The 24,665-nt window shown below is 41.7% G+C and overlaps 1 protein-coding gene across 1 annotated transcript in view; it reads left to right on the top strand.

Annotated features, from left to right (window-relative positions):
- Positions 1-20,137, top strand: part of BEAF-32 (Boundary element-associated factor of 32kD) — a 71,598-nt gene extending 51,461 nt beyond the window's left edge. The window contains exons 2-3 of the mRNA XM_071665244.1: positions 14,722-14,979; positions 18,848-20,137. Of these exons, the coding sequence (XP_071521345.1) occupies positions 14,722-14,979; positions 18,848-19,069 (480 nt within the window). The 3' untranslated portion in view covers positions 19,070-20,137. The remainder of the gene's footprint in view (positions 1-14,721; positions 14,980-18,847) is intronic.
- The last annotated feature ends 4,528 nt before the right edge of the window (positions 20,138-24,665 follow it).

Below are 24,665 nucleotides of genomic sequence, written 5' to 3'. Positions count from 1 at the left end.
ACACGTGAGGCAACCCCCCCCCCCCCCACATCACCCGTCTTATCCGCCTACCGGCCCCTTACTCAGCCGGTCATGGTTGTCTAAACTTAGGTACCCCTTGACTGACCTAAGACGACGATGGGGTTCAAAATCCTTTTACTTTGTCAAGCATGACATACTACAGAGAGGGTGAGTGCACCATACTCGTCCTCATCTGCGGTTGTCACACTTCACGTCTACCAGTACCCCACACTTCACCCTAAGAGTAATTTTTCACACTTCGCCCTCCTGCCAGTACCAGACCAGTACCCTACATGTCACATTCACAGTACCTAAAACCTCGTCTTATGCCCTCCTGTACCAATGTTTTGCTCTGTGCGTACCTCTGCACACTTCCCAGTACCATTATTCCACCTTCCCGGTACCCACACTGTTCCCTCCCAGTACCCACCATCACCTCTCTATTATCTCCACTTTAGCCTTAAAGCACACGGTGTTGAGCCTCCCATGACACACAATCTACCCATTTCCTAACTTAACTCCTCCAGTACTTACACTCCGTCCAAATACCTTTACCTTTCCAGTATGTACTGCCCACTTCCTTAGTAACCGTGCTCTTCCCTCCAGTGCCCACACTTCTGTCCCTAAGCATCCAAGAGCAGCATTTGAATGCAGACTAATGATCTGTGGAGTCATTTCCCATCCTAAATTCAAAATATGTTGGAGAGAATATATCAAGAACAGTAGGGTATTACGAGGCTGAGATAAGGGAAGTGTTAAACACACAGCCTTCACGTGAGCACTGCTCTAGTTGAGGAGGATATTTCACTTGGCGATCGCTGATGATATCCACAGTGGATGAAACCGGATGAATTCACTCCACAAAGACCATAAGCTTCTAAGCAATCTTTATGTCATAATCATCCGTCCATTGTGGTCTGACAAAGACCACAGAATGGAGTGTGCAGTAGATTAGCTTACGATCGTTGTAGGTATAAAGATGGACACAATTTGAAGTCGTCGCTTCGAGATTGGCGGACTGAGCAACCTGGGGGAGGAATGGGTCGTAGTGAGCTGTCTGGGAGAGGCAGGCTAGGAAGTAAGGGTGGTGTGCACGGCCGAGGTCTCGGGGGCTTTGGTTGATGGTGGCGTTCTTGGTCGAGGTGGTGATGGTGGTGGTTGGTTGGTTGTAGTCCAGGTGGTTCTAGGTTATTAAGGGTGTTGTCGTGGAGAACGATACGGGTCGGGGGAGTTGTTGTCAACAGTAATACTGATGGTACAGGAGTCACATCCATCAGGGTGGTGTATTCATCCATCAGGGTAGTACGTGCATCCATCAGGGCAGTACGTGCATCCATCAGGGCAGTACGTGCATCCATCAGGGCAGTGCGTGCATCCATCAGGGCAGTACGTGCATCCATCAGGGCATCATTTTTGAAAATGAGGAAACACATGTGTCCTATCTTTGTGCCGCACGGGGACACCCCCAGGTAAGCTAGAGTATAAGGTAGAGATGGCCCCTCAGAGGGGCACAACCTGACGAAGTTAGCCGCGAGCTTTCGTGAGGCCAAGGATGAGATGCTGACGAGGCTGTGGGTAGAAGCAGAGGAGTCCTCTAGTATCAAACTCCTGAAGGAGGGTCTGTGGAACTTGCAAGGTCTTCTTATTATTAAACTCCCGAAGGAGGGTCTGTGGAACTTGCAATGCCTTTGTCAATCTTACCTAACTGCCACAGACTGGGCTGGGGAATCGGGGCGATAGCAGTAGGTCGTAGCTTTGTGAGAGACTGTAGGTTTGTCGACTTTGGAATTGGGGATACTGAAGTCTCTTGATTAGCGACGTATCTTTGATTGTTAGTGAGGATCGCTGACGGTGGAGAGGAGGATGTGGGTCTGACCTGATCTTGGGGAGAACTCCTTGCATGGGTGAGTGTTTGTGTGCGGAATTATGACTTTAATGAGAGGTACTCTCCCGGTATGACACGCCAGCCTCCCCAGTGCCCACACCCCAACCAGCCAGTACCCACACCCCGTCTTCACAGTACCCATACACCAGCCTCCACAGTGACCACATCCCATTCCTCCAATAGCGATTCTTCAGCCTTACTAGTACCAACACCCATCCTCCCAGCACCACACTCGACTCTCCCAGCACCTTACACTGCAGCCTACACAATACCCACAGCCCACTCCTGTACACAGAGCATCAGCTGCGGGGCAGACGGTACTACATCGTGAGGGCCACCAGCAGTGTGGCTGTGGTGGTGGCGACGGCCGTCACCCAACCCGCCAGGGAGGCCGGTGGTGGAGACCTTGGCGGGGAGGAAGCGGGTACTGCTGCTGGGATTACTGTATTGTGAGGGTATGAGGGTGTGTGTGACTCTCCCACCACCAGGCAGGCTGGCCACCACACCACAACAACCCGTATTATACCTCCTCCAATATCGCCTCTTGTCTCACTCTGCAGTCTATCAAATTCTCTCTCTCTCTCTCTCTCTCTCTCTCTCTCTCTCTCTCTCTCTCTCTCTCTCTCTCTCTCTCTCTCTCTCTCATTATTATTTAGTCAAGGTCGGTATTAATGCAGTCCTCAGAAGCACTGGGCTTATGCCACATCTGTTTTCAAGGAAAATCCTGGCATTTTTTGAGCCTGCGTCCACGGAAACAAATGGGGATGTCTTTCCTATGTCCAGGGTAAGGATGGAAGCTTGCTGCTCCTGGCATTCCATACGTTATGTTGACGACAAATACGAGCGTAGTGCTTGGTGATAAACGAAGTAAACGATGATGTCGTCCTGGGCAACAGGCGTATACATGCTGACGACAGGCAAGTATTCCATAGCGACAGACGCATTTGTAATGAGAGACGAGTGTATTTCTTGCCGATACACGTCCATTTGTTGTCGAAGGACGCGTGTTCCTTTGCGACAGGCACATAGAGACCCTCCAGACTGATGTACTCATCTTTTAAGACAGATGTGTACACTGCCCTTCCTGAAACCTTACATACCTCAATGTCATATAAACATACTTTGATAGGAACTGTAGAGCGATTAGTAGCAGACAGAAAGACAGATAAGACAGACGTCTGGGAGGCAGACGCTCGCACCTGAGTCACACACTCGAACAGCGACAGCAAACAACACACTTTAAGAAAGATATACACCCTTGGGGCTACATATCTGTACATCTTTGTTCATTTAAAAGACTCGTCACACTGGGAAAATAACTGAGCTGCACACATCATTTTTTTTTAATGGGATAACTAGCAAAAAATATTTACCTCAAGATTTCGACGGTATCAAATATTTTATGTTCTGATACAAGTCAGCTCTCGCCTACCCCTTGGAGGCCAGAAAATAAGAGTACAGAGTGAATTACTTGCTTTCTTATCTGCATATATGGGAACCAATTAACCTTATTGCTAGACTGACCTTTAATTACTGTACCAGTATATGAAGATGGATAGTACAGAGGCCTTGGTAGGTGCCACGTAACTTCGCCGAACTTTCCAATTTATTTTCATAAACGATTTCCTAAGAATATCAAGTAAAACGTCGATGTTAATATTACTCGTCAAACGTTCTCCTCCTCCAGCCGTGGAGGCGACGTTAGTCTACGTCGCTTGCTTACGATGCTCATGGTACCCGGCCGTGAGGGACGACCCTTGGGAGCTACTGTTGCACCAACGGACCGTCCGCCTTCTGAGGTGGCATTAATCCTGTTGTTTATGCCGCATGCAACTTTGCAATCATGCAACTGTTGTTTTCATACTTTCTGGTCAGTGTTCCTGTCTTGAAGTGATGACATCACCAACTTGGCCTCCGGACTTTGTGTTGTCTTTCCTGTTGTCAGACATCGTGGGGGTGGGGGATCGTGGGGGTGGGGGATCGTGGGGGTGGGGGATCGTGGGGGTGGGGGATCGTGGGGGTGGGGGGGACCTTCGTGATAAAAGATGTCACATAAAGTAAATCTTCCGTCATCAAATCGTCCGGTACGATGGCTTAACCTCAAGATATAAATTTCGTTAAGGTCTGTATTACCCTGAGTAGACAACACCTCCTCAACCACAAGGCTAAAATCTCCGGTACTCCAACTTGCTGAGATTGTCCCAGACAAATTTGAGGTGGTTTACGAACCACTGGAACCTTTCCTCAGTGTGTGAGAGGCTGGGTTTTTCCCAGTTGCTGTTCTGGGGAAAAGTGTTGCCATTCACATCAAAAATCAAGTCAAGTTTTCCCCCCAAAACATTTCCTCAAATGCGGATAGTCATTACATTTGCCATCGAGCTGGTCTGCCAGCACCAACAGTACGATCCTTTGAGCACAAAAGTGCGACCCTTGAGCAACAACGGTACAATCGTTTGAGAAACAACGATCCGACCCTTGGACAAAGACTTTGCGACCCTTCAACACGACTGTACGACCTCAGAGAAAAGGTGTGACCCATCACTACGGTGGGACGACTATTGAGCATTACGATACGAGCCCTTGAGCAACGACTGTAAGGTCTTAAAGTAAGACCTTTACACCCTAGACTCGCACTAGTGTGCTCAAGGATCGTATCGTCTTGCTCAAGGGTCGTACCGTCGTGCTCAAGGGTCGTAACGTCGTGCTCCAGGGTCGTACCGTCGTGCTCAAGGGTCGTGTCGTCTTGCTCAAGAGTCGTACCGTCGTGCTCAAAAGGGTTAAATACTGGCTGTGGGCGTCGCAGCGCCGCCGTCGGTAGAACCAATCACACGTGCAGGTAACCAGCCCCTTTGCCCCTGGTGCCAAACCCAGCTCCGCCACCCAGTGGTAACCCCTGTCCTAGTAATGCCTCATTTTTTTCTCCCTTTTCTAAAATCCCGCGAGTGACAATCGTCTTAGGAGCGAAATCACTTGTCTAAGGCTGACGGAGAGCACGTGAGAGACGGTCGACGGCAGGAATTGGACGCAGCAGCAGTTACTGGCCCTCTCACAGCCGAAGCTGTCGGTCGTGCACGAGACAATGGGAGGAAAGTGTTAACAGCGCCGCAGATGATCCATTGTACATTTTCTAAGGTCGTTACACAAGACACTAGGATGTCTTGGGCCATGTTCCCCTCATTAGCCACACAGCCTGTGAGGGAATTACACATCCTTGGGAGCATTTTTCCAGCCACCAACGCACTCGCTTGCTTCCACCAACAACTAACTGTAAGACAGAAAGCAAAGTTTTCAACTGGTGCACGAGTCTACGATGGTAGAATACGACTGAACATTTACATAGGAAATACAGGTCATTTGAAGTTGTAGAGACGGCCATAAAATCTGATGGGAAGCTTGTGTGTGTGTGTGTGTGTGTGTGTGTGTGTGTGTGTGTGTGTGTGTGTGTGTGTGACCGTCCACGGTTTTTTATTTTCTTACTGGGCTTTATGAGCACCAAACGAGTTGCTGAACATCATGAATGGATACGCTTGAACATCTCACATTTCTTATAATTCAATCTCAAGTACCTTGTCTTTGATAAGTACATGCATGAAAGATGTGCCAGGTACTATGATTCTGCCTTGTACATGGTAAGAGCTACAACGAACAACGGAATCCTCATAGCAGGGTGGAGTGGACGGTGGACTACACACGTCCACTGCTACTGGGGAAGACTAACTCGTCCACTGCTAGTGAAGGAGACAATCATGCACTACTGCTGCTTGGGGCGGGGAAGGGGGGGGGGGGACAGTGACAAAGAACGCATCAGCTTTTCCAGTTTCAAGTTACGAACTTTTATTTTCCAGTATTTGTGATACTTCCATAAGAATCCCTTGTTACTTCCAGTATATCACAAACACATACGTAAGTTCCTCAGGTTAAGCCACGGACCACCATACTATGGTCATCAGGTAAGTCTTTGTTCCCAGCTGCGTATTGAGAGAGTAAAAGGAGTTCTGAGGCTTAAAACAGGCATCACAACAGCCCAATCTTTAGCTGCCTTCGGCCACAATCATGTGACGTAGTGGTTTGTCGAGTACTGCGAAGTCTAGCGAAAGTAGATAGACGCAAACACTTCAGCTAGCTAGCTCCTCGGATGACAGAGACCGACCGAATAGCTGTTGTCTTTTGGAAAGGCGCGACGGGTAGGGTCGTCGCCCTGAATCATCACAACAGGCTTGCGTCCCTCATCAAAGGTGATCCGTAAATACAGAGAAAACATGAGTAGGGACCAGATACAATACGAATTCTCGGCTAAAAGAAAATGTGAGAGAAAACGTGGATTCAGCAGAAGGAGGTCATGCGTAACAAATCTCCTGAGCTTTAGTGTGAGTGTAAACAATATATTGGGAAAAGAGTCGGATGGAATGATTGTACATTTTTAAGCTGTCAGAAGACCCTTGAGGTTGTGTCTCAGAACGGGCTGTTGGTGCTGTGTCTCGAGACGGGATGTGAGTGCTGTATCTTAAGACAGGCTATTGGTGTTGTGTTACAGGACGTGTTTTGGGTGCTGTATCTTAGGACGGGCTATTGATGCTGTCACAGGACGAGCTGTTGGTGTTGTGTCTCATTACGGGCAGTTGGTGCTGTGTCACAAGACGGGCTGTTGGTGCTGTAACCCCCCTTTCCCCCCTTCCCAGGGGCTGTTAAAGAAGTCAGAGACGATACACGGAATTAATGTAGCATCCGACTGTCTCCTGCTTGGTAATGGTAACCTACGAGGATCACATTGAAGCTCTTATCGTACCAGTACCACAAGCAAACAATTTATATCTAGCTCATTGTGGCGTCTTGATGAAAATAGACGTTTGTGAAGACAAAGAAGGTGAGACATGAGAACCTACGTTAGCGTCCGTGTAAATGGACGTGATCACCTTCCCTTCATCTCAGCGTTGGCGGTAGTAATCCGTTATTAAAGTTATCACGGGTGAGTTATCTTAACATCCTGTCTAAGATTTATGTAGCTAAGAGAGAGGGGATGCTTTACATGGCTGCGAACTACGCGACGCTGGCGACATTTACTTATCAGACTGAACTGTGAGAGGAGGGAGAAAGTGCTCCGGTCGGGTCTATCGCGTGATTCCCATCTCCTCATAAAGACCGTAATCTTTAATTTCATGTCATCGCTATCGCTCGCGGGCAATAGTTCAAAGTCAAATGATACCTTTCTATCGTAGAGGTATCAGCCCCTCAAGTCCAGAGTGGTAGATTACTTCTTTGCCAAATTTTTACTCGACAACAACTCACTCTTGTGCAGAAGTATGAACATGGCGCACCAGGAAGTGTAATATGTATCCTAAATTATCCAATGTTGCATTTTGCTGGACGGTAGAAAAAAAAAAATGGATATCAATGTCGTCCTGACTTAGGAAATCAACTCTACGAACGACTATCGAATAGAAGATAGTTTAGAACATAAGCGAACAAACCTTTGTTGAAATATAATTCACATCTGCATTATCCGCAGACTCGAACTGCAGAAAATCATTTCTGTCATAGCGTCATAAATAGCTGTTCATAGTAAAGGATACCGCTACTTCTCAGCCTGTAGTGTGTTAATTACTTAAACAATCAAAATCAAGTGTATATTCAAATGTAATCCAAATGCATACACCCGCAAACCTGATCCCGAATTTATTGCGTAATTTACTCTGAAGATGTTAGAGATAAGACGATATCTGTCAAGGGCATCACCACCTGTGTTCAGGACGGCTGAACACAGCAACTTACATCCACCAGAGCAAGAGTAAGTTCTTAAAATGCTGTTACCTGTGAATTTCTGCATCCCTGTAATGGCTGATATGGGAATTAATTATTTCAACTTCAATGAATTTCAATCACAAGTGTACGTAAAGCGAACGTTACCACTAGGCTACCGTCTCAAACCGGGCGAAATTTCGACTACGCTACCGTTCAAACCGGGCAAAAGTATCAGCTAGGCTACCTGCTCAAACCGGGCGAAAATATTCGAGTGTAGTCGGGGGCTCAGCACTGGTGCCATTACTGTCTATGATCTAATGTAAATATTATCTTGCCGGAGGGACTGCGCTGAGAGAGCTCCGGTGAATGGGAAGAATACTTATTGACCCTTGGATTGTGTAACGAGCTCGCATGCAGGAGTGTTTGTCCCGGCTCTCACATGCGTAACCTAAGTTTTGTGAGGTCCGGGAAGGCAGTATATAGAGCAATGGAAGCATGAAATTTCCCTTGTCTATATGGAGAGAGGATATATCTATAAGCAGTGAAGTGAGAGAAATATATGATGCTTTGAACTCCTCGGAAAGATGCATGCACGAGCATTTTTTTTTTTTTTTAAGACGATATATATAGACGACATACTGCAGGTGACAGTTTGAGAGATCAGATTTAGGGACACATACTTTAATACTAAGAGAAGTAGAAGCTGGGGTTAAGATGTGGACAGACGCAGCATATGAATTGCTCAGACTACAGAGGTATTTCATATGACGGTGGCAAAGGGATGATTTTTTTGTCGTGTGCATTGGAGGTAAGCTGTGTGAAGAAGCGTAAATGAAGATGTTGGTCTCGCTTGACGAAACATCTTAACGTTCAGAGAAAAATGAAGAAGCGCTTTGTCAATGTGCAAGTCTCTAGCATATATATATATATATATATATATATATATATATATATATATATATATATATATATATATATATATATATATATATTACTTTTCGCTGTTTCTCGCGTTAGCCAGGAACAGACGAGGAAGCCCTCATTTGCTCACATCCATTCTCTATCGGTGATTTGTATGTGTTATGCACCGAAAAACCACAGCCTCTGTCCACAAGGCCCCACAGACCTTTCCGTGATTCCCTCGGTTGCTTCAGATACCCTAGTTCAGTCCGTCTAGTGACCACGTCTCCCTTGTCCACCAAATCACTCCAATTATATATATATATATATATATATATATATATATATATATATATATATATATATATATATATATATATTTTTTTTTTTTTTTTCTTTCTTTTTTTTAACTACTCGCCATTTCCCGCGTTAGCGAGGTAGCGTTAAGAACAGAGGACTGGGCCTTTTTTGGAATATCCTCACCTGGCCCCCTCTGTTCCTTCTTTTGGGAAGAAGAAAAAAAAAAAGCCTCATGAAACAGTTCTGTAGGTTAACATGAATAAAATGAATTTAAAAGTGCGAAATCTTCGTGGAATACTGCAGATTTGCAAAGCAGATAAAGAGCAAAGAACAATTGATTGTTGAACTTACAAAACATGCAAAGCCTAGAACTTAAACTGTGAGTGATGAGACTCAATGTAAAAGATGAAAAATACGCGGTCGGTGTAATTGCTTGCCTCCGGTGTGTCATGACTTAAAAGAACCCGATCTGCACTCCAAGGGATCATTTCTGATGATAAACTTTTTTTTTTTTTGGCAAAGGTCATCCAAGTGACAAACGACGTGCTAGTCCAGTGTCCGCCGAGATAATCATCAATAAGAATCCATAATTTAGAGGCTATTTGATGTACTGTAGAGATTGGTTGCTCCCATGGTTTGTGTGCAGAGGACAAGAATCACAACCAAAACTTTGCCGGTTTAGATATTCACAGATACTGCTATAACTCTGATAGACCATAAAAACACTGTCCTACTTTTAATGCGTGTTCTTACACAGGCGACATTCATGTACGAAAGACTAAACTTACATTCGAAAGACCTATGACTTCTACATCAACTCGTGTATCAACAAGTCGCCTCAGTGTTTTCCCCTCACAAATCCCTATGTAAAATTAGTATGTCCATAACAATGTAGTTCTAATTAACCAAACACAAAACCAAGGTAGACACATCTTTGGATATATTTTGTCTTGCTGTGACAGATTTATACATCAAAATACCACCCACACCCGACGGGGGAGATGAGTTTATTTCAAGAGTATCACTGTTCACGACGTCGTCTTCAGGTAGTGAGGGCAGGTCAACCAACGACTCCTTCAGCTTCCCACACACGAGCCTACTTACTGGGGCTAATTTGACTGCGTGCACATCGTCCCTTCCTTATCAATATTGTCGGTATTTCCTTTTGGAAATTTTGTTTACGTTACAGTGATTGTAAATTTTGTCGTGTGATATTTGGAAGGACGTTCTTCAGGGGTAAGACCTACGGTAAGGGGCGCACGGAAAGGTTAGGCTTCACAGTGACTTCTTGTGTCAGTTTTCTGACATGTCGCCAATTTTTCATGATGTAATGTCAATTTCACTGGCCCACTGAGCAATGCAAAACTGTTCGTCTTCATACCGAAACTTTTCGTCAAAAAATATCTTATGATTCGTGAGCGTAAATTATCACTATGCGATTACATGAATTATGAAGTACTAATTTCTGTAGGGACTAACCTGTTGTAAAGAAGCGAAGTGTGAGTGGATGAGCTCCTTGTAGTCATTGCCTCCCTCATTTCAGTCTTTTTTTTCTCAGTGACAGAGTTACTAAGCTATGCAGCTCACTGTACTGGACCTTATCCAGCCAGATTGGTCGTCTTAAGTATCTTCAAAGCTCAATTTTCGCACGAGTCTGTGAAATATACTTTCATATTCTCTTCTCGCCAACCATATGCGCACCCATCTACACATTTTCAGCATACCTGGTCTATCTACACTGTCTAGTGAACACAAGTAAAGTTAAGAGAGCCACTGCTTCCAAAACTTCAGCACAATCTTTGTTCATGTCAACAACGACGGAATGACTAGCCCGTTGGTTCTTACTGGGGTGCATGACACAGCACAAAGCATGCGAAAAAAGAAAATACGAAAGTCGAAATTGATTCAATAGATTTACGTAAGAAATGCAACTGTGACGCTGGCTTTACGTGATCCGAGAGGAAACTTAAAACAGTTAACTAGGAAAGCAAATCTGGCAGTATTTTGTTTACAAAATTTAAAGCACTGCCTTATATTATTCATTTTTGTAGTAATAATGTTACATACGTATTGATTTCTGCTAATGTTCACATACGATGTCCTAATTTATTCAGTATAAGCAGAAATGAATAATCAAATGGTTCTGCCGTTATCTACGTGAAAGCGTATGATACGCGCGTGACAGATGGTCTACAAGTAATTATCTATATATGTACTGTACAGGGAGCGAGTTTTCTGGTCGTGCGTTACTGCGTGTATATGTCTTTCCTGTGATAGCGTAGAGGTTATGTGTAGTCATATGTGTTGCAGAGATTTTTGATAAATGAGGTATATATATCATGTTTGCCGAATGGCGTCCTAGCTACGTCTCTTGGTTGTATATCAACTGACTGTTATATTTCTCTCTTGTCTCTCCCCTGATGATGTGATTATTACACGAAAGTGCACTTGAGAACTTATCGCGTTTCATTTTCCGTGTGGACTCATAGGAATATATATATATATATATATATATATATATATATATATTTTTTCCACACTATTCGCCATTTCCCGCACCAGCGAGGTAGCGCCAAGAACAGAGGACCGGGCGACTAAAAGGGAAGGAAGCGGGGGGGGGGGGGGGGTTAGAAATCCTCCCCTCCAGTTTTTACTTTTCTAAAAGAGGGAACAGAGAGGGGGGCCAAGTGAGGATTTTCTCTCTAAGGCTCAGTCCTTGTTCTTTACGCTACCTCGCTAACGCGGTAAATGGCTAATATGTGATATATATATATATATATATATATATATATATATATATATATATATATATATATATATATATATATATATATATATATATATATATATATAAATTCATTTATCATACTTGATCGCCGTTTCCGTTTCATGGAGGTAGCATCAGGAAAACAGACGACTCCTTCTGTTTCCTCTTTTAGAAACTGAAATACTAGAATGGTAGGGTTTCCAGTCCCCTGTTCCCGCCTTCCTTTAGTCGCCTTTTACGACATGCGGGAAATACGTGGGAAGTATTCTTTCTTCCTATCCCCAGTGATGATATATATATATATATATATATATATATATATATATATATATATATATATATATATATATATATATATATATATATAAACTTCATTGTAGCCTAATAAGATTGCCTGATATCTCACTACATGGTAAACGAGTCATGCTGAAATTAACCCCCATTAACCCCGCTTCCCGGATCATGCTAACATTGCTTACCTGGATAATAAAAGAAAAAACTTTAAAACAGGAACTGTTTACGAGGAGGCAGCGAGACCATCATGAAGTACATCTCTTCATGTTATGTACCTTAACGTCAACAGATCTCTCGTCTGACCTTCTGTGAGTAAGGCGTTTCTGATACAATATTCTGTGAGTCAAGACTTGTCTTCTTGTAGCCTTTCCCAAGACATCTCGTACGTTTAACTTTACAGGTGTTGACGACATCTGGCGTGAGAGATTGACCTTACTTTACAAAAAAAGAAGAATCTGGTCCCGTTATGAGCACAGACAGCTGGGAGACCTGACCCCACCTTGCCCATCTCTTGTGAGAGTTCTGACAGGGATGGGTTCCTCTGGTGGATGGCACAATGTTGTGCTAGTAATGAATAACGTGTGTCCAGAACACCGGTCATTTGCAGCCGTGGGAATTATACGACGGAGGAAAAGCTTATTGAATGTGTTATCACGATGCCGAAGCTGTGTGCCCAGGTCAACCTCTTCACCTGCAGGAGACATGTGATGATTCTCACAGCCAGGATGTCCCTTAACTTGTGCGAAACATATGGTAACTGGCTTCAACCTGCTGTGGCGTCTGAGATCCTAGGGTCACAGGCAGAGGGAGGTCCTCCTCTACGAGTAAGGTTCCATGACTTAGTTTGGATTGAAGATGAGTCCTAAGTCTAGTGCAGTGGGCGGTAGAGGACCCTCCAGAAGCTAATTCAAGTACTGTTGCAATTAACTTATCTTACATTTCTGAACAGATCCTTGACGGCACTGAAACAGCTCCTCTCCTTTACTGCTAATTATCTACCATACAGCGGATCATGGATCCTGTCACATCCCCTCACACCTTGAAGGAGATCTAGGCGTTGGGGGCTGGTCGGGAAATCCTTGTTACTCAATGTTACTATTCTAGGAAAAGTTTCATACGTCGCCATGCGTTGCCAGGGACTGACGCCGTCAGGCGTTGGCAGTGGAGCAGGCAATAAATACGACATGTCACTGAAAAGTGATTAGTTTATAAAATCAATTCAGGTAAAGGGAGTGGGTGAGGAGAATGCAGACGGCTCTTTCCTATTGCCTAACAACGCCTGAGGCAATACTTTGTTTCCTGTGGGCAGCGGAGTTACATGAGCGTCTTTTGTCCTTGGTGCCGAACAACAACTTCGGTCAGACTTGCGGCAGCTGTCGCCGAACGATGAGCTAGAGCCGAGTGGCCGGCAACCGCACTGCCAAACGTACAGTACAACACAATCTTGAATCTTTTAGGAACATCGTTTCACGTCTTTAGGCCACAAATAATAAATATACCAAATCTGATGATAAATGACTTCAAGATCGAGAAATTATCAATAAATGAAATCACAGATAAGATATGGTTTTGTGTGTACAACAGAACCATAAGATAATCATGTCATCTGCCGGTAGTATAAATTCCTTCGGGAGAAAAAAAAAATGAATCTCGACATGGCAGAGTTACCTGCAGGTGGGTCTTATGTACGAGTGACAACACCTCTGTCAACCCAAGGAGTCACAAGGTCATCACGTGGATGTTGTGTGGGCCGAGATGGGTCACGGGGAAAAGATATCAGACACGTTTAGTCACACACACTTGTGATTATTACAACCTTTACCATCCCCTGGTTGTAGAAACATAGTTCATCGGATTTGATCTTATTCTTTTAGGTAGCTACGTAGCCATGTGATATGTGATACCATACAAGCCAATTTTCAACGACTCCTCTCCTCTGTCATATGATGTGGATGTAAGTACATAAGATATACTTTTGTATGTCTCCATCCCTCATCACATGTATAAGGAGGAGGAGGAGGGGGAGGAAAGTTGGCGATTGAACATAAAGGTTGGGAATTACGTACACTGACGCAAGCCTGGGATGCGTGCGTCGTAGTGGTGACGTGAGGAATACTGTAGGATGCTGGCGAGCAGGCCAGGCCAGGTGTGTCCGCATCCTGTTGGTGGAGTGTGAGGAGCCGTCTGTCCAGTCATGACTCGCTGCATGCTAATGGTAGCCTCGCCCACCACAACACTCGGCCGCAAGGAACATCTTACAGGGAGGATGTGAGAACCGGACACCAACAGGAAAGTCTCTTAAACTAACATTCATAATGAACTTCACGTGTGTCGTTTTTCCTTTTTATTATCTATATTCTTCACTCGACTGGAAATTCAGAGATGACGTAAACTTAGAGACTGAATTCTTCATGAATTTTCCGATGTTTACTGGAGAAGCGAGGAGGCTTCAGCATACAGCTCGGTATGTGTTCATTCTGTTGTTACTCCTCTGGTTCACTAGACTGTCGCTGCTCGCAGTTCGCAGTCCTCATCTGCCATCCTTTCGTCCACCTTGTGCATTTAAGGCTTATGAAATATGACCATACTCTGTATGTATGTATGTACCTCTCACTAATAGCTCTGGTATTTCCTCCACAATCATAATTTGTTTTGGCCAATCTGTTCATCATCTTTCGTGCCATAGGTTGAAATCTTAGGAACTGTACGGAGAGAGAGAGAGAGAGAGAGAGAGAGAGAGAGAGAGAGAGAGAGAGAGAGAGAGAGAGAGAGAGAGAGAGAGAGATGATGATGATGGTGTCCCAAGCTTTGCTTACAGCTGTCCATTGGTCCGCAGGTCCTGACGGAGACGGAGAAGTCGGAGGTCCACCGCCACGTCCTGGAGATGATGAAGTCAGTGGCTGTGACGGAGGCTAACTCGGGCGTCTTGAACCTCAAGACGAACCGCCGCCCGAACAACGCCCACGGCCATGGTGACCCGCCCACCGCCACAGCAGTGCATGACGTCCACCCCTTCCGCGAGTACATGGACAACCCCGCGCCGGACACCTCTGTCTCCGACAGCGAGGAGGTCATGGCCTACGTCAACATGAAGGTAGGTCTCGAGCGATCGCTCTTACCCGACCTGGGGAACTGACGGGGGCTCCGTGCGCCGTCTGGGTTACCTGGGCAGGGAAAGTGTCGCCAGCAGGTGGCGTCAACAACAGATGGCAGAGTCTTACAGGGAAAAATCCCTCACTTGGCTCCTTGCTATGTTCCTTCTTTTGTAAAGTAATAAAGGAGGGGAGGATTTCCAGCCGCCCGCTCCCACCCCGCTTAGTCGCTTTCTACGACGCGCAAAGAATAAGTGGGTGCTGTAGACCATTAATGTCATAAACATTCAGTCAAAAATTTTTTGAACCACATTCGTGTTCCGTTACGTAGCATTCTTCATATAGACACCGTTCCAGACAGTAAGCCCCTATGGGCCAGCCTGGGGTCGAGCCTGCATGGGTTCGAATCCTAGCCGTGGCTGTCGGCTTACATCCAGCCCAGATGTTCATCCTCCCTCGAGGCTGGTCGATGAATGAGTCTCTGTCTGAGGGTGGAGTATGTGTGTGTGTGTGTGTGTGTGTGTGAAGGAAAGTTGTGGCACATGTATACAAAGTAAGAGATCGGGCAACGCGAGTGTAAAACTGTCTCTTCGTAACACACGAATAGCAATCACAGTTCTACCCTATAATGTGCTCTGTACTGAGATTATTTTTGTTCATTTATGATTTTGGTCATTTTACGTGGATTTGATCCCCGGTTCACAGGTATTAACAACTGAAAATCGATCGAGACCTGTTTACTGAGGTGAGGGTTTCCGTTTTCTGAATATCTTGGAGAGAGAGAGAGAGAGAGAGAGAGAGAGAGAGAGAGAGAGAGAGAGAGAGAGAGAGAGGTCAAAGGGTCGGGGAAAGCAACGAAGTAAGACATTATTACCGTGTAAGTTAACGTCCATCATGATACACACGATAACTTAATGAACACCGGGATGAAGACAACGAACAATTATAGACACAAACTTCTCCCAAGTGGGAAATTACTCTTGAGGTTATTTTTTGTATTTCTTCTGACGAAGCGATAGTTGGGGAAAATCCTTAAGTGAGTCTTTTGTGTTCAAACTGTTGGTGGAAACTGGTGATGTATGGCCAGAGGGGCTGGTTGGTTGGCTTGTGCCCCTCCCTGCTCCGGGCCTCTCCCTGCTCGGCGGGCGTGTGCTCCAAGTATTAAGTAACGAAGATTACAAATTTCTCCAAGAAGGTTTAATTTGTTTACTGACGGGGCAACACTGATTTAAATACGGCCCATGGACGAATGGTTCCTCATCATACACCATGATTTATTAATAAACATTGATGACTTAAAGGTGGGCCATCCAGACAAGTATCAAAATGACGCGGACTTTGTCGTCACACTTGGTTATATTCAGGTAGACGTAACCCAACCCACCACCGATAGCGCTCCCCGCCAGCGTTTCTATGTACAACCGAGCTTGAATGACGTGCAGACTTTTAACTCCTTTATACGGTTATAACAGCGTTATGTAAGACCAGCTTCGAGGTGAGTCGTCTTCCCCGAACAGCAAGTCGAACAAACTCTGTGTCATCTGCAGGAGTCTGCTATCTGGATTTCCACATATTATTGATAAGGACAAACTTGTCATTGTTTTTGTACATGATAACAGGAAGGTGCAACTATTGTGCGTTACATGATTAGGTAACAAACGTTCATTGTCTGCTGCACACATCGGGTGTCCTATCTTACTAGTATAATACCTTATACCTGCAAGATGTTGCCTCTAACTTTAGTATGCTATAGTTGCCATAAGCTATACAGGCATATTCTGTATATGCTTCCTGAAATATCCCTCAGTCCTCATCCACTCTCCACGCCACTTATTATCTTTCACTGACGAACTTTACTTACTAAGATATATGTGTTTATACTTATGATTGGAATGGTTATCAATTTTTCAGGATACTTAAGAGAAAAGTCTTCAGAATTACGATAAACACTCAAAACCATAGAAGAAAAAACCCGTGTAGGTGCGTAAATTGCTTATGTTTAGCTACGCTACCCTGAGTCGCATATTATATACTGCGATAGACGTACATACATGTGAGGGTGAAGAGGGCTCACACTGGTGGCGGGGACAGATGCGCTGCTCAGGGGACAACACCGTAGCCTAATGTCATTGTGTCGGTGTTGATCTATACAGTAACGTAATTACTGTAGATAATGTTTAATGTATTCAGTTAAGGGATTTTAATGGTGCTATATTTCGCCACAACTTCTACAGAAATATTGATCAGGAGAGCTAGCTGAGATCCTATGTATTTAAGTGCTAAATTTATGTATGTTTAGGAGCCAAGAATTTATGAATGGTTGTACATATCTACAAGGCAGCTGTCGTCAGACATGCATAGAAAACAGTAGTTGTAAGTAACGAGTCGGAGTAATAACTGAGGTTGCAATATACAACATACGATATGTGCATCCTATGTTAGGCTCCTCACAGCGTCATGTACTCATATGTTCTGGCGTAGTCCTATTTTAGGCTCCTCACAGCGTCATGTACTCATATGTTCTGGCGTAAATTCAGTCATTTTCAAGTGATTAGAAATCAAATTTCCTGTGATCTTTTTCATCTCAAATGACTCAGGGTATTGTGTTCGTTTTATGATAATAATGATAATCATAACCTGATAAAGAAATGACTATAAGGAAACAGACTTGATTCATCGGAAGGTCAACTGGTTTACGTAATGCCACAGTGTAAAATGTAAAACACAAAGATAGAGATAATTCACGTATAAATATGCTGCAGTTTGTTTCAATTCACCGGTAATTATCTTTTGTGATGTCTAAAATGGTCTTACCACTGAAATTACTTCTCTTTCTGTGAAAAGCCAGGGACATTATGATACGATATTTTCTGTCGCAGATAACGACACTGATATTACGTTTAACGTCACTGGATATTCATTAGATATATAACTACGGAGTCTGTGATGATGCAGAGGACTATATGATTATTGTACAGACAATTTGTTTCAAGTACAGTAATCATTGGCTTGTTCCTCACGCGGTGTTGCCGCAAAATCGGGGTTTGGCCAGGGGTAACTTTTCCATATGAACAAAAACCTGCTGTTATACTCTGTGTGTGTGTGTGTATATATATATATATATATATATATATATATATATATATATATATATATATATATATATATATATATATTCATTGACATTTTTTTGCTCGTAGGTGAGGGACAAAAATATTATTCACGTCCTTGTGACAAACAACATGTGTACGATCTGTTATTGTGATGATTTAATGCTATATTTACCTGCAGTATCTTATGATGGTTAATAGTGATAATATGAAGAGAGGGAATACTTCGTCTTCATGACATGGAGTGCCTTTTAACCACACTGTTACCAGGACATTGTAGAGAGTGTTAACCATTATGATGTCGTCTGAGGGTATAACCTAAACATTTATGTCGACTCTTCTCTCTCTCTCTCTCTCTCTCTCTCTCTCTCTCTCTCTCTCTCTCTCTCTCTCTCTCTCTCTCTCTCTCTTTATTGTCGACATTCAAGGGTGGCGTTTGGGAAATGGGTATAGGCATTAATCAGTAAGTCTACTGTTGCGTTAGGTACCAATTGATGTAATTCTTTTGATCATTTAAGTATCGATCAATTTATAATGCTCCTAATCATTTCAGTATCGATCAATTTATAATGCTCCTGATCATTTAAGGATCGATCAATTTATAATGCTCCTAATCATTTCAGTATCGATCAATTTATAATGCTCCTGATCATTTAGGTATCGATCACTGTATAATGCTCCTGATCACTTATTGGTCAAGTTATAATGCTCCTGATTATTTAAACATTGATCAATGTATAATGCTGCTGATTATCTGCAGGTTCATCTGGAAGACGACGACATCTTGGGCTGGTGGTCGGGAACCTCAGCCTCTGGCCTCTCAACTCTCAGACTCCTGGCCAGAAAGATCTTAGCTGTTCCTGCTACGTGCGCGTACGCCCACGACCTGTGTAATCATGCTCGCCAGGCCCGCCAACAGATGGGTCTGCTGGACGAATTTCACCTCAACAATGTTCTCCATATGAAGTACAATATGAACTAGATTCGTGAATAGATGGTATTCTACATTTGGTTGCCAATATTTTTTTTCTTATTCATTTGCTCTACTTGAAACTGTATTGGACGATAAAATGAATTCGATAGGCTTTTTGTAATCAGTAATTCCTCATGATTGCCTCGGTAAATCATTGCCAACTAAATATATAACTGATTAATGAATAATCACCATAGAAGGCAAACACAGCCATGTATCAGACTTTGCCATAAACACAGTCAAAACAATGCACTCATGAATGCTGTGTACCAGGTAAGTGTGGCAATACGTTGATGTGTTCATGAGTATAGAGAAAAAGAGAAAAATGTAATAATGACTTGGTTGGTTGTATGTGATAGCATATCTTGGTGCCTTGTCTTGACTTGTGTATACAATGAAAACGGATCACATAGCATACAACACGTATAGTTACCGTCAAGTGACAGCGTCAAGTACCATCTTTGTCACTTAGAATTGGCCATGTAACGGAGGATAACATTACTATATACTGTGTAGTCGATGTAAAGATTCTAATAATGCTCAACAGCAATATATATATATATATATATATATATATATATATATATATATATATATATATATATATATATATATATATATATATATATATATATATATATATATATATATATATATAATTCAAGGTAGCTGTTACAATTAGGTTGTGATATGGTTGCTGCAATTGATTTCTATTTGGATGTGGTTTTGGTTGATAGCTTCTTGTTAAGTATAGCATAAATATCTATTTATTTTATTAATCATTCTGCATAGGTCATTCATAAACAGCTTTCTTTTAAATGATGGATCATTGGTTACGCTGAAGCCCCTTCCATCAGCTCATAAAGTCTGCTTGATTATTCTGGTGCTCATTTGGCAAAGACATAATTATAGATAGCCTCATAGATGAGGGAGTTTGTATATTACTCAGTGCACCTCTGACAGACGAAGCCGAAAGCTCAATTATAGCAATGGTATATATATATATATATATATATATATATATATATATATATATATATATATATATATATATATATATATATATATATATATATATATATATATATATATACACAGCTCATCATACGTACAATACCGTAAAGCCATTTTATCTTTCTGAAGTCCTACACACTTGTTAAGGACGCCGTTTCCCGTGATGGTAGTGGTGCGTCTCGTCCCGTGTCCGCTCGTGTGTACGTGGTGGTGGAGGGGGAGTGACGCCACTTCCAACACATCTGAGACGATCAGTTTGTGTGACCATCAGGTGCCAAGTAACAATGATCATGGCTTTTATTTACAGCTCATTTGGTGTCGAGTGACTGACTGTTCAAAGAAGCAGGATTGGAAGTTCTTAGTTCGCCTCTGTACCATTATAGGTAGTTGAGAGAGAAAGTATCAAGGGAATAGATTCTTAAGTTAAGTGTGTCTATAGGCTTTGAAGAACCTTGTGGAAGAAGGTTTGCTTCCGATTTATCTTTACCAAAATCATCTGTTTCTTATACTTGTGTGAAGTTGATGTTATCATATATTAATCCTCCGGCCTTTACTAATAAGGTCTTGAGGAGTGAGTACTTTACTAGTGCTGCAGTCCAAGCATGAAAATTTAAAGGCCTTATTAAAGTGCAAATTATGCAGCTGAATAATTTAATCTCGTTTTTTCTTAGCCAGTTTAAAATCTTAATAAGATGGAATAATTATTAATGACCAAAATTGTGACATTAGTTAATGATAATCGTGAAAGATGCTTTTATTTTAAAGTCGTTTTGAAGAAATGTGTCTTTTTGAGCTTAATGTGGATTGTTTTCAAGATAATCTGGGTCTTATACTATTCAGCTTTATTCTCAAAGTCTTTGACAACACGTTTTGTCACGAAGGCATTTTTGTATTACATGCATAACCTGTTGTAGCTGGTTTTGCTGGTTTATCAATGTGGAATTCTTTAATATATTTGATGTCTCAGGCAAAGGAATATTTCTCAGTGTATATTATAGATGTAGAGATAATTAGGAGTGTCAAATAACTGATAAACCTTAAATAGGAATGACACAGTGGCTCAATATTTAATGCCATAGATACTGACAGGGCATGACATTGGCTCATAATCTATCAAAGATGATATGTCAAAGATTCTTTTTTTTCACCTTATTTTGCTCAATCCAGTAGTTACTCCTGCCTGTCATTTGCGAGCAAGAAGGTTGTGCCAAAGAATTCTGTGTGTGCTCAATATTGCGATAGTAATGGTATGTGTTTTCAGGATTTTTAATCTGCCATTTGTTATGTACATCACTCGGGAAGTAGGACTTGTTGGCAAGTAGGTTGTGTTAGTTTGAGACCTCCTCATATCCAGGTGTATGTACTCTCCTGTCTCCAGGGAAGTGAGGGAGGGAGTTGTTTCAACCGCATGATTCACGTATTGGCATGTGTCTGTGGGTTCTTGTGTTGGACTGTGCTTGAGGAAGCTGTTCTTCCTTATATTGAACACCACTCCAGGTTGTTATGGATGTTCTATAGTAAAAAAAATACCAGTGTTCTCTTTTGTTGCTTTCATCTCATTTCCATTTTGGTATTCACAAATTTGTTCGTAATAACTAATGCTCTTCCTTCTCGTATAAGCTGTTCTGTCTGGTAGAATAGAATGTTTTACATATGAATGTTTTATACAGAGATGTGCCAAAACCCAGTGAAACACATTGTCCGTGTTTTCAAATACAACTTTCTCATATGTTGAAGTACGTGTATGCATATTATTTTATTAATTCTTTTTTTTTGAAATTTGATAAATATATTTCTCAAAGGTTGTAGAAGAGAGAGAGAGAGAGAGACTCCACTGTGAATAGTATAACTCTATGGCATGTGTTGCTGACTCTGTCATATGTGCTGAATCAATTAGAAAGAAAAACCCTCAGTTCTATACATTATATGTAAGCAAACATATGTTTTCTAGCAACCTCTGTAACCTTTGCTTGTGGCATCGCTTGTACCTACAACCAGGAGTTATATACCATTTTTTTCTATTATAATTTGCCTTATAAATAGATTTTCACATGGTTATTGTTAAATGGATAAAAAATCAGAGAATGTAAAGCGTAACTTTAAAGACGTTACCTCAACTTTTCATTCAGTTTTGTATCTTGGTTCTTCACTTGTCTATCTTTCAAAATTTTGGGGTTGATTACATATTGTACAAATCCAGAGTTGTGGTAAATCACGTTACTTGAAAATGTCATTCAGATATTGATGTTCTCAGATGTGATAACTGTACCTCAATATATTTCAATACACATGATTTAGAAAAGAAAATCTGTGTACAGATTCTATCATACAATCAATGTGCAACTGCTGTATGTTGGTCGGTTTATAGATGGCTTCTGTAGCTAAAATTTCAGTAAGACAAGAAGACCTGAGGAATCTTATTTGCAAAAATGTAAACCTGGCAAGCTCTGCATACCATGCTGACAACATAGGTTACAGTGGTGTGTAGAAACCCCTTTATAAAGATCCTTCAACAATTTTAAGCTCTGACCTTGGGCTCTGGGTGCTGGCCTGGGCTCTGGGTGCTGGCCTGGGCTCTGGGTGCTGGCCTGGGCTCTGGGTGCTGGCCTGGTTATACATGTATATTCTATTCAGGAAACCATCCTTCAGCCAGAGTTTACCCCCCGATGATTATATTAGTAAAACTGATATTTTCAGTTCTTTGAGTGAGACTTTAGGGGAAAAAACTTCTTTTCTCATTATATTGAAGTGTGTCAGGATTAAAAGGTTATGTTTAAACATGACTGACATATGGGACAAACCTTTCTGTGCATTTAAACAAGAGATTCGAAAAGTGTTATAATTTCAGACCATAATTCCCACTGAAAAGCCATTTATGTTAATTCTCATTTGTCGCTGCAGAACTGATTTTAACTTTTATTAAGGCAAAAGTTGGCTAGTTAAGTTTTGTCTCACTTTTTAACTGTGATCACAAAAGCAGTTTTCAACGTGTTATCCTGTCATATTGGGTATGGTTGATAATCAAATTCTCAATCAAATATATTCTACTGATTAAAACATGCATGTTCTCTTTTGTGAACACAGAATTCTTTATATTTTCTTTTAATGTAATTCAGAGATTCGAACCGATAGATGGGGTTAAGCAAGTCCTTGTGTTCTGGTCATGAATGATGCCTCGGCGCTCAGTTGACGTATACCATCTTGATGGCTTCTGTCCAAGTCTTTAGTTGTCTCTTTCGAGCAGTAATCACACGAGGAAAAAATAACCTGTTTAGTTATCATGGGAAAACAATTTTTTGTTCTTGGTTCCAAGAATATTGTAAAAGGTAAATAGTTTCAGTTTAACTCAAGGAAATGACTGGATGTTGAGTGATAGGATTGTTGCTTTCTCCCCTGACTCAATTGTAGCTTAGATAAAGATATTAGTCGGTCTTACAATGTATCTCCCACTGGCGATACCAATGGCTGACTCTAACATTTCATTTTCTCAAGAATTCCTTAACTTATGTTGTATCATTCATGCCATTCCATCTGCCACATGTCTGTGGTGAATTTTTTTTTATGCATAATCTGTATATATATATATGTATGTCTCGTTATTATATTCTCTGTGTTTCAACTCCCCCTATGTGTTTTGTTAAGGAGAGGGGAAGTGGGTACTGTAATGGAGAGAATTTTGTGCTATGTATTTATGAGGATTCTCTTAAATAATTAGACTATGGAGCTTTAGACATATTTGCCATACTAACACTGGTATTGACCGTTATTTTGTTATGCTGGTAACAAAGGTTATAAGACTTGCTCAAACTGTGTACTGATACTGGATATTTTAGAGCATTACTTTTGGGAATATAACTTTGAGAATGTACGCAAACATGTGAATATTTTCCCTAAGGTGTTGGGGGAAGGTGATGACATACATCCACTCATCTCCAGATTCTCAGGTTCACCAGCCGGAATCGTGTACCGGATCAGCTCAAGAACTCTTTAGTAAAGGATTGTCAAAGTTTATTTGCTCATGAACTAGTTAAAAAAATTAGGATAATAATTTTAATTTTTTTTTTCTCAAATTATTGTCATCAAATTCCTCAGCTGACCTACTGAAGGTTAAGTCTTTTCCCTCTTCTCTGTATTTGTTCTTCCATTTCCTTTTGTTTTAACAGCCAGCTTTATTTAAGGTAGTGATTAATACATAAGTCAGTCACTATCATTATCATGTTTCAAGTATATTGTTCTTCTCTGAACTCTTGTTTACTGTTGTCAAATAGCCTAAAATCGCCATTACTTACTTGTTTCATAACTGTCTATTATCATAAAGGAATATTCCCAGCATTCCATTAAATATATATATATATATATATATATATATATATATATATATATATATATATATATATATATATATATATATATATATATATATATATGCTTGTAACTTGTTCTGTTTTGCTGTTCCCGTTTGCATATACTTTAGTGTGTGGTTGCGGATGGGTATAAAAACACTAACTTATCTAACGTTGTGTGCCATAACTTTGTAAAAGACATTATTATTTTTTTATACTAAACTTTTCGACAAATAAAATTTTGCATT

This window comes from Panulirus ornatus, chromosome 9 (assembly GCF_036320965.1).
Source record: "Panulirus ornatus isolate Po-2019 chromosome 9, ASM3632096v1, whole genome shotgun sequence".
NCBI classification, from domain to species: Eukaryota; Metazoa; Arthropoda; class Malacostraca; order Decapoda; family Palinuridae; genus Panulirus; species Panulirus ornatus.
The sequence above is the reverse complement of the archived record's forward strand: the minus strand, read 5'-3'. Positions and strand labels throughout refer to the sequence as shown.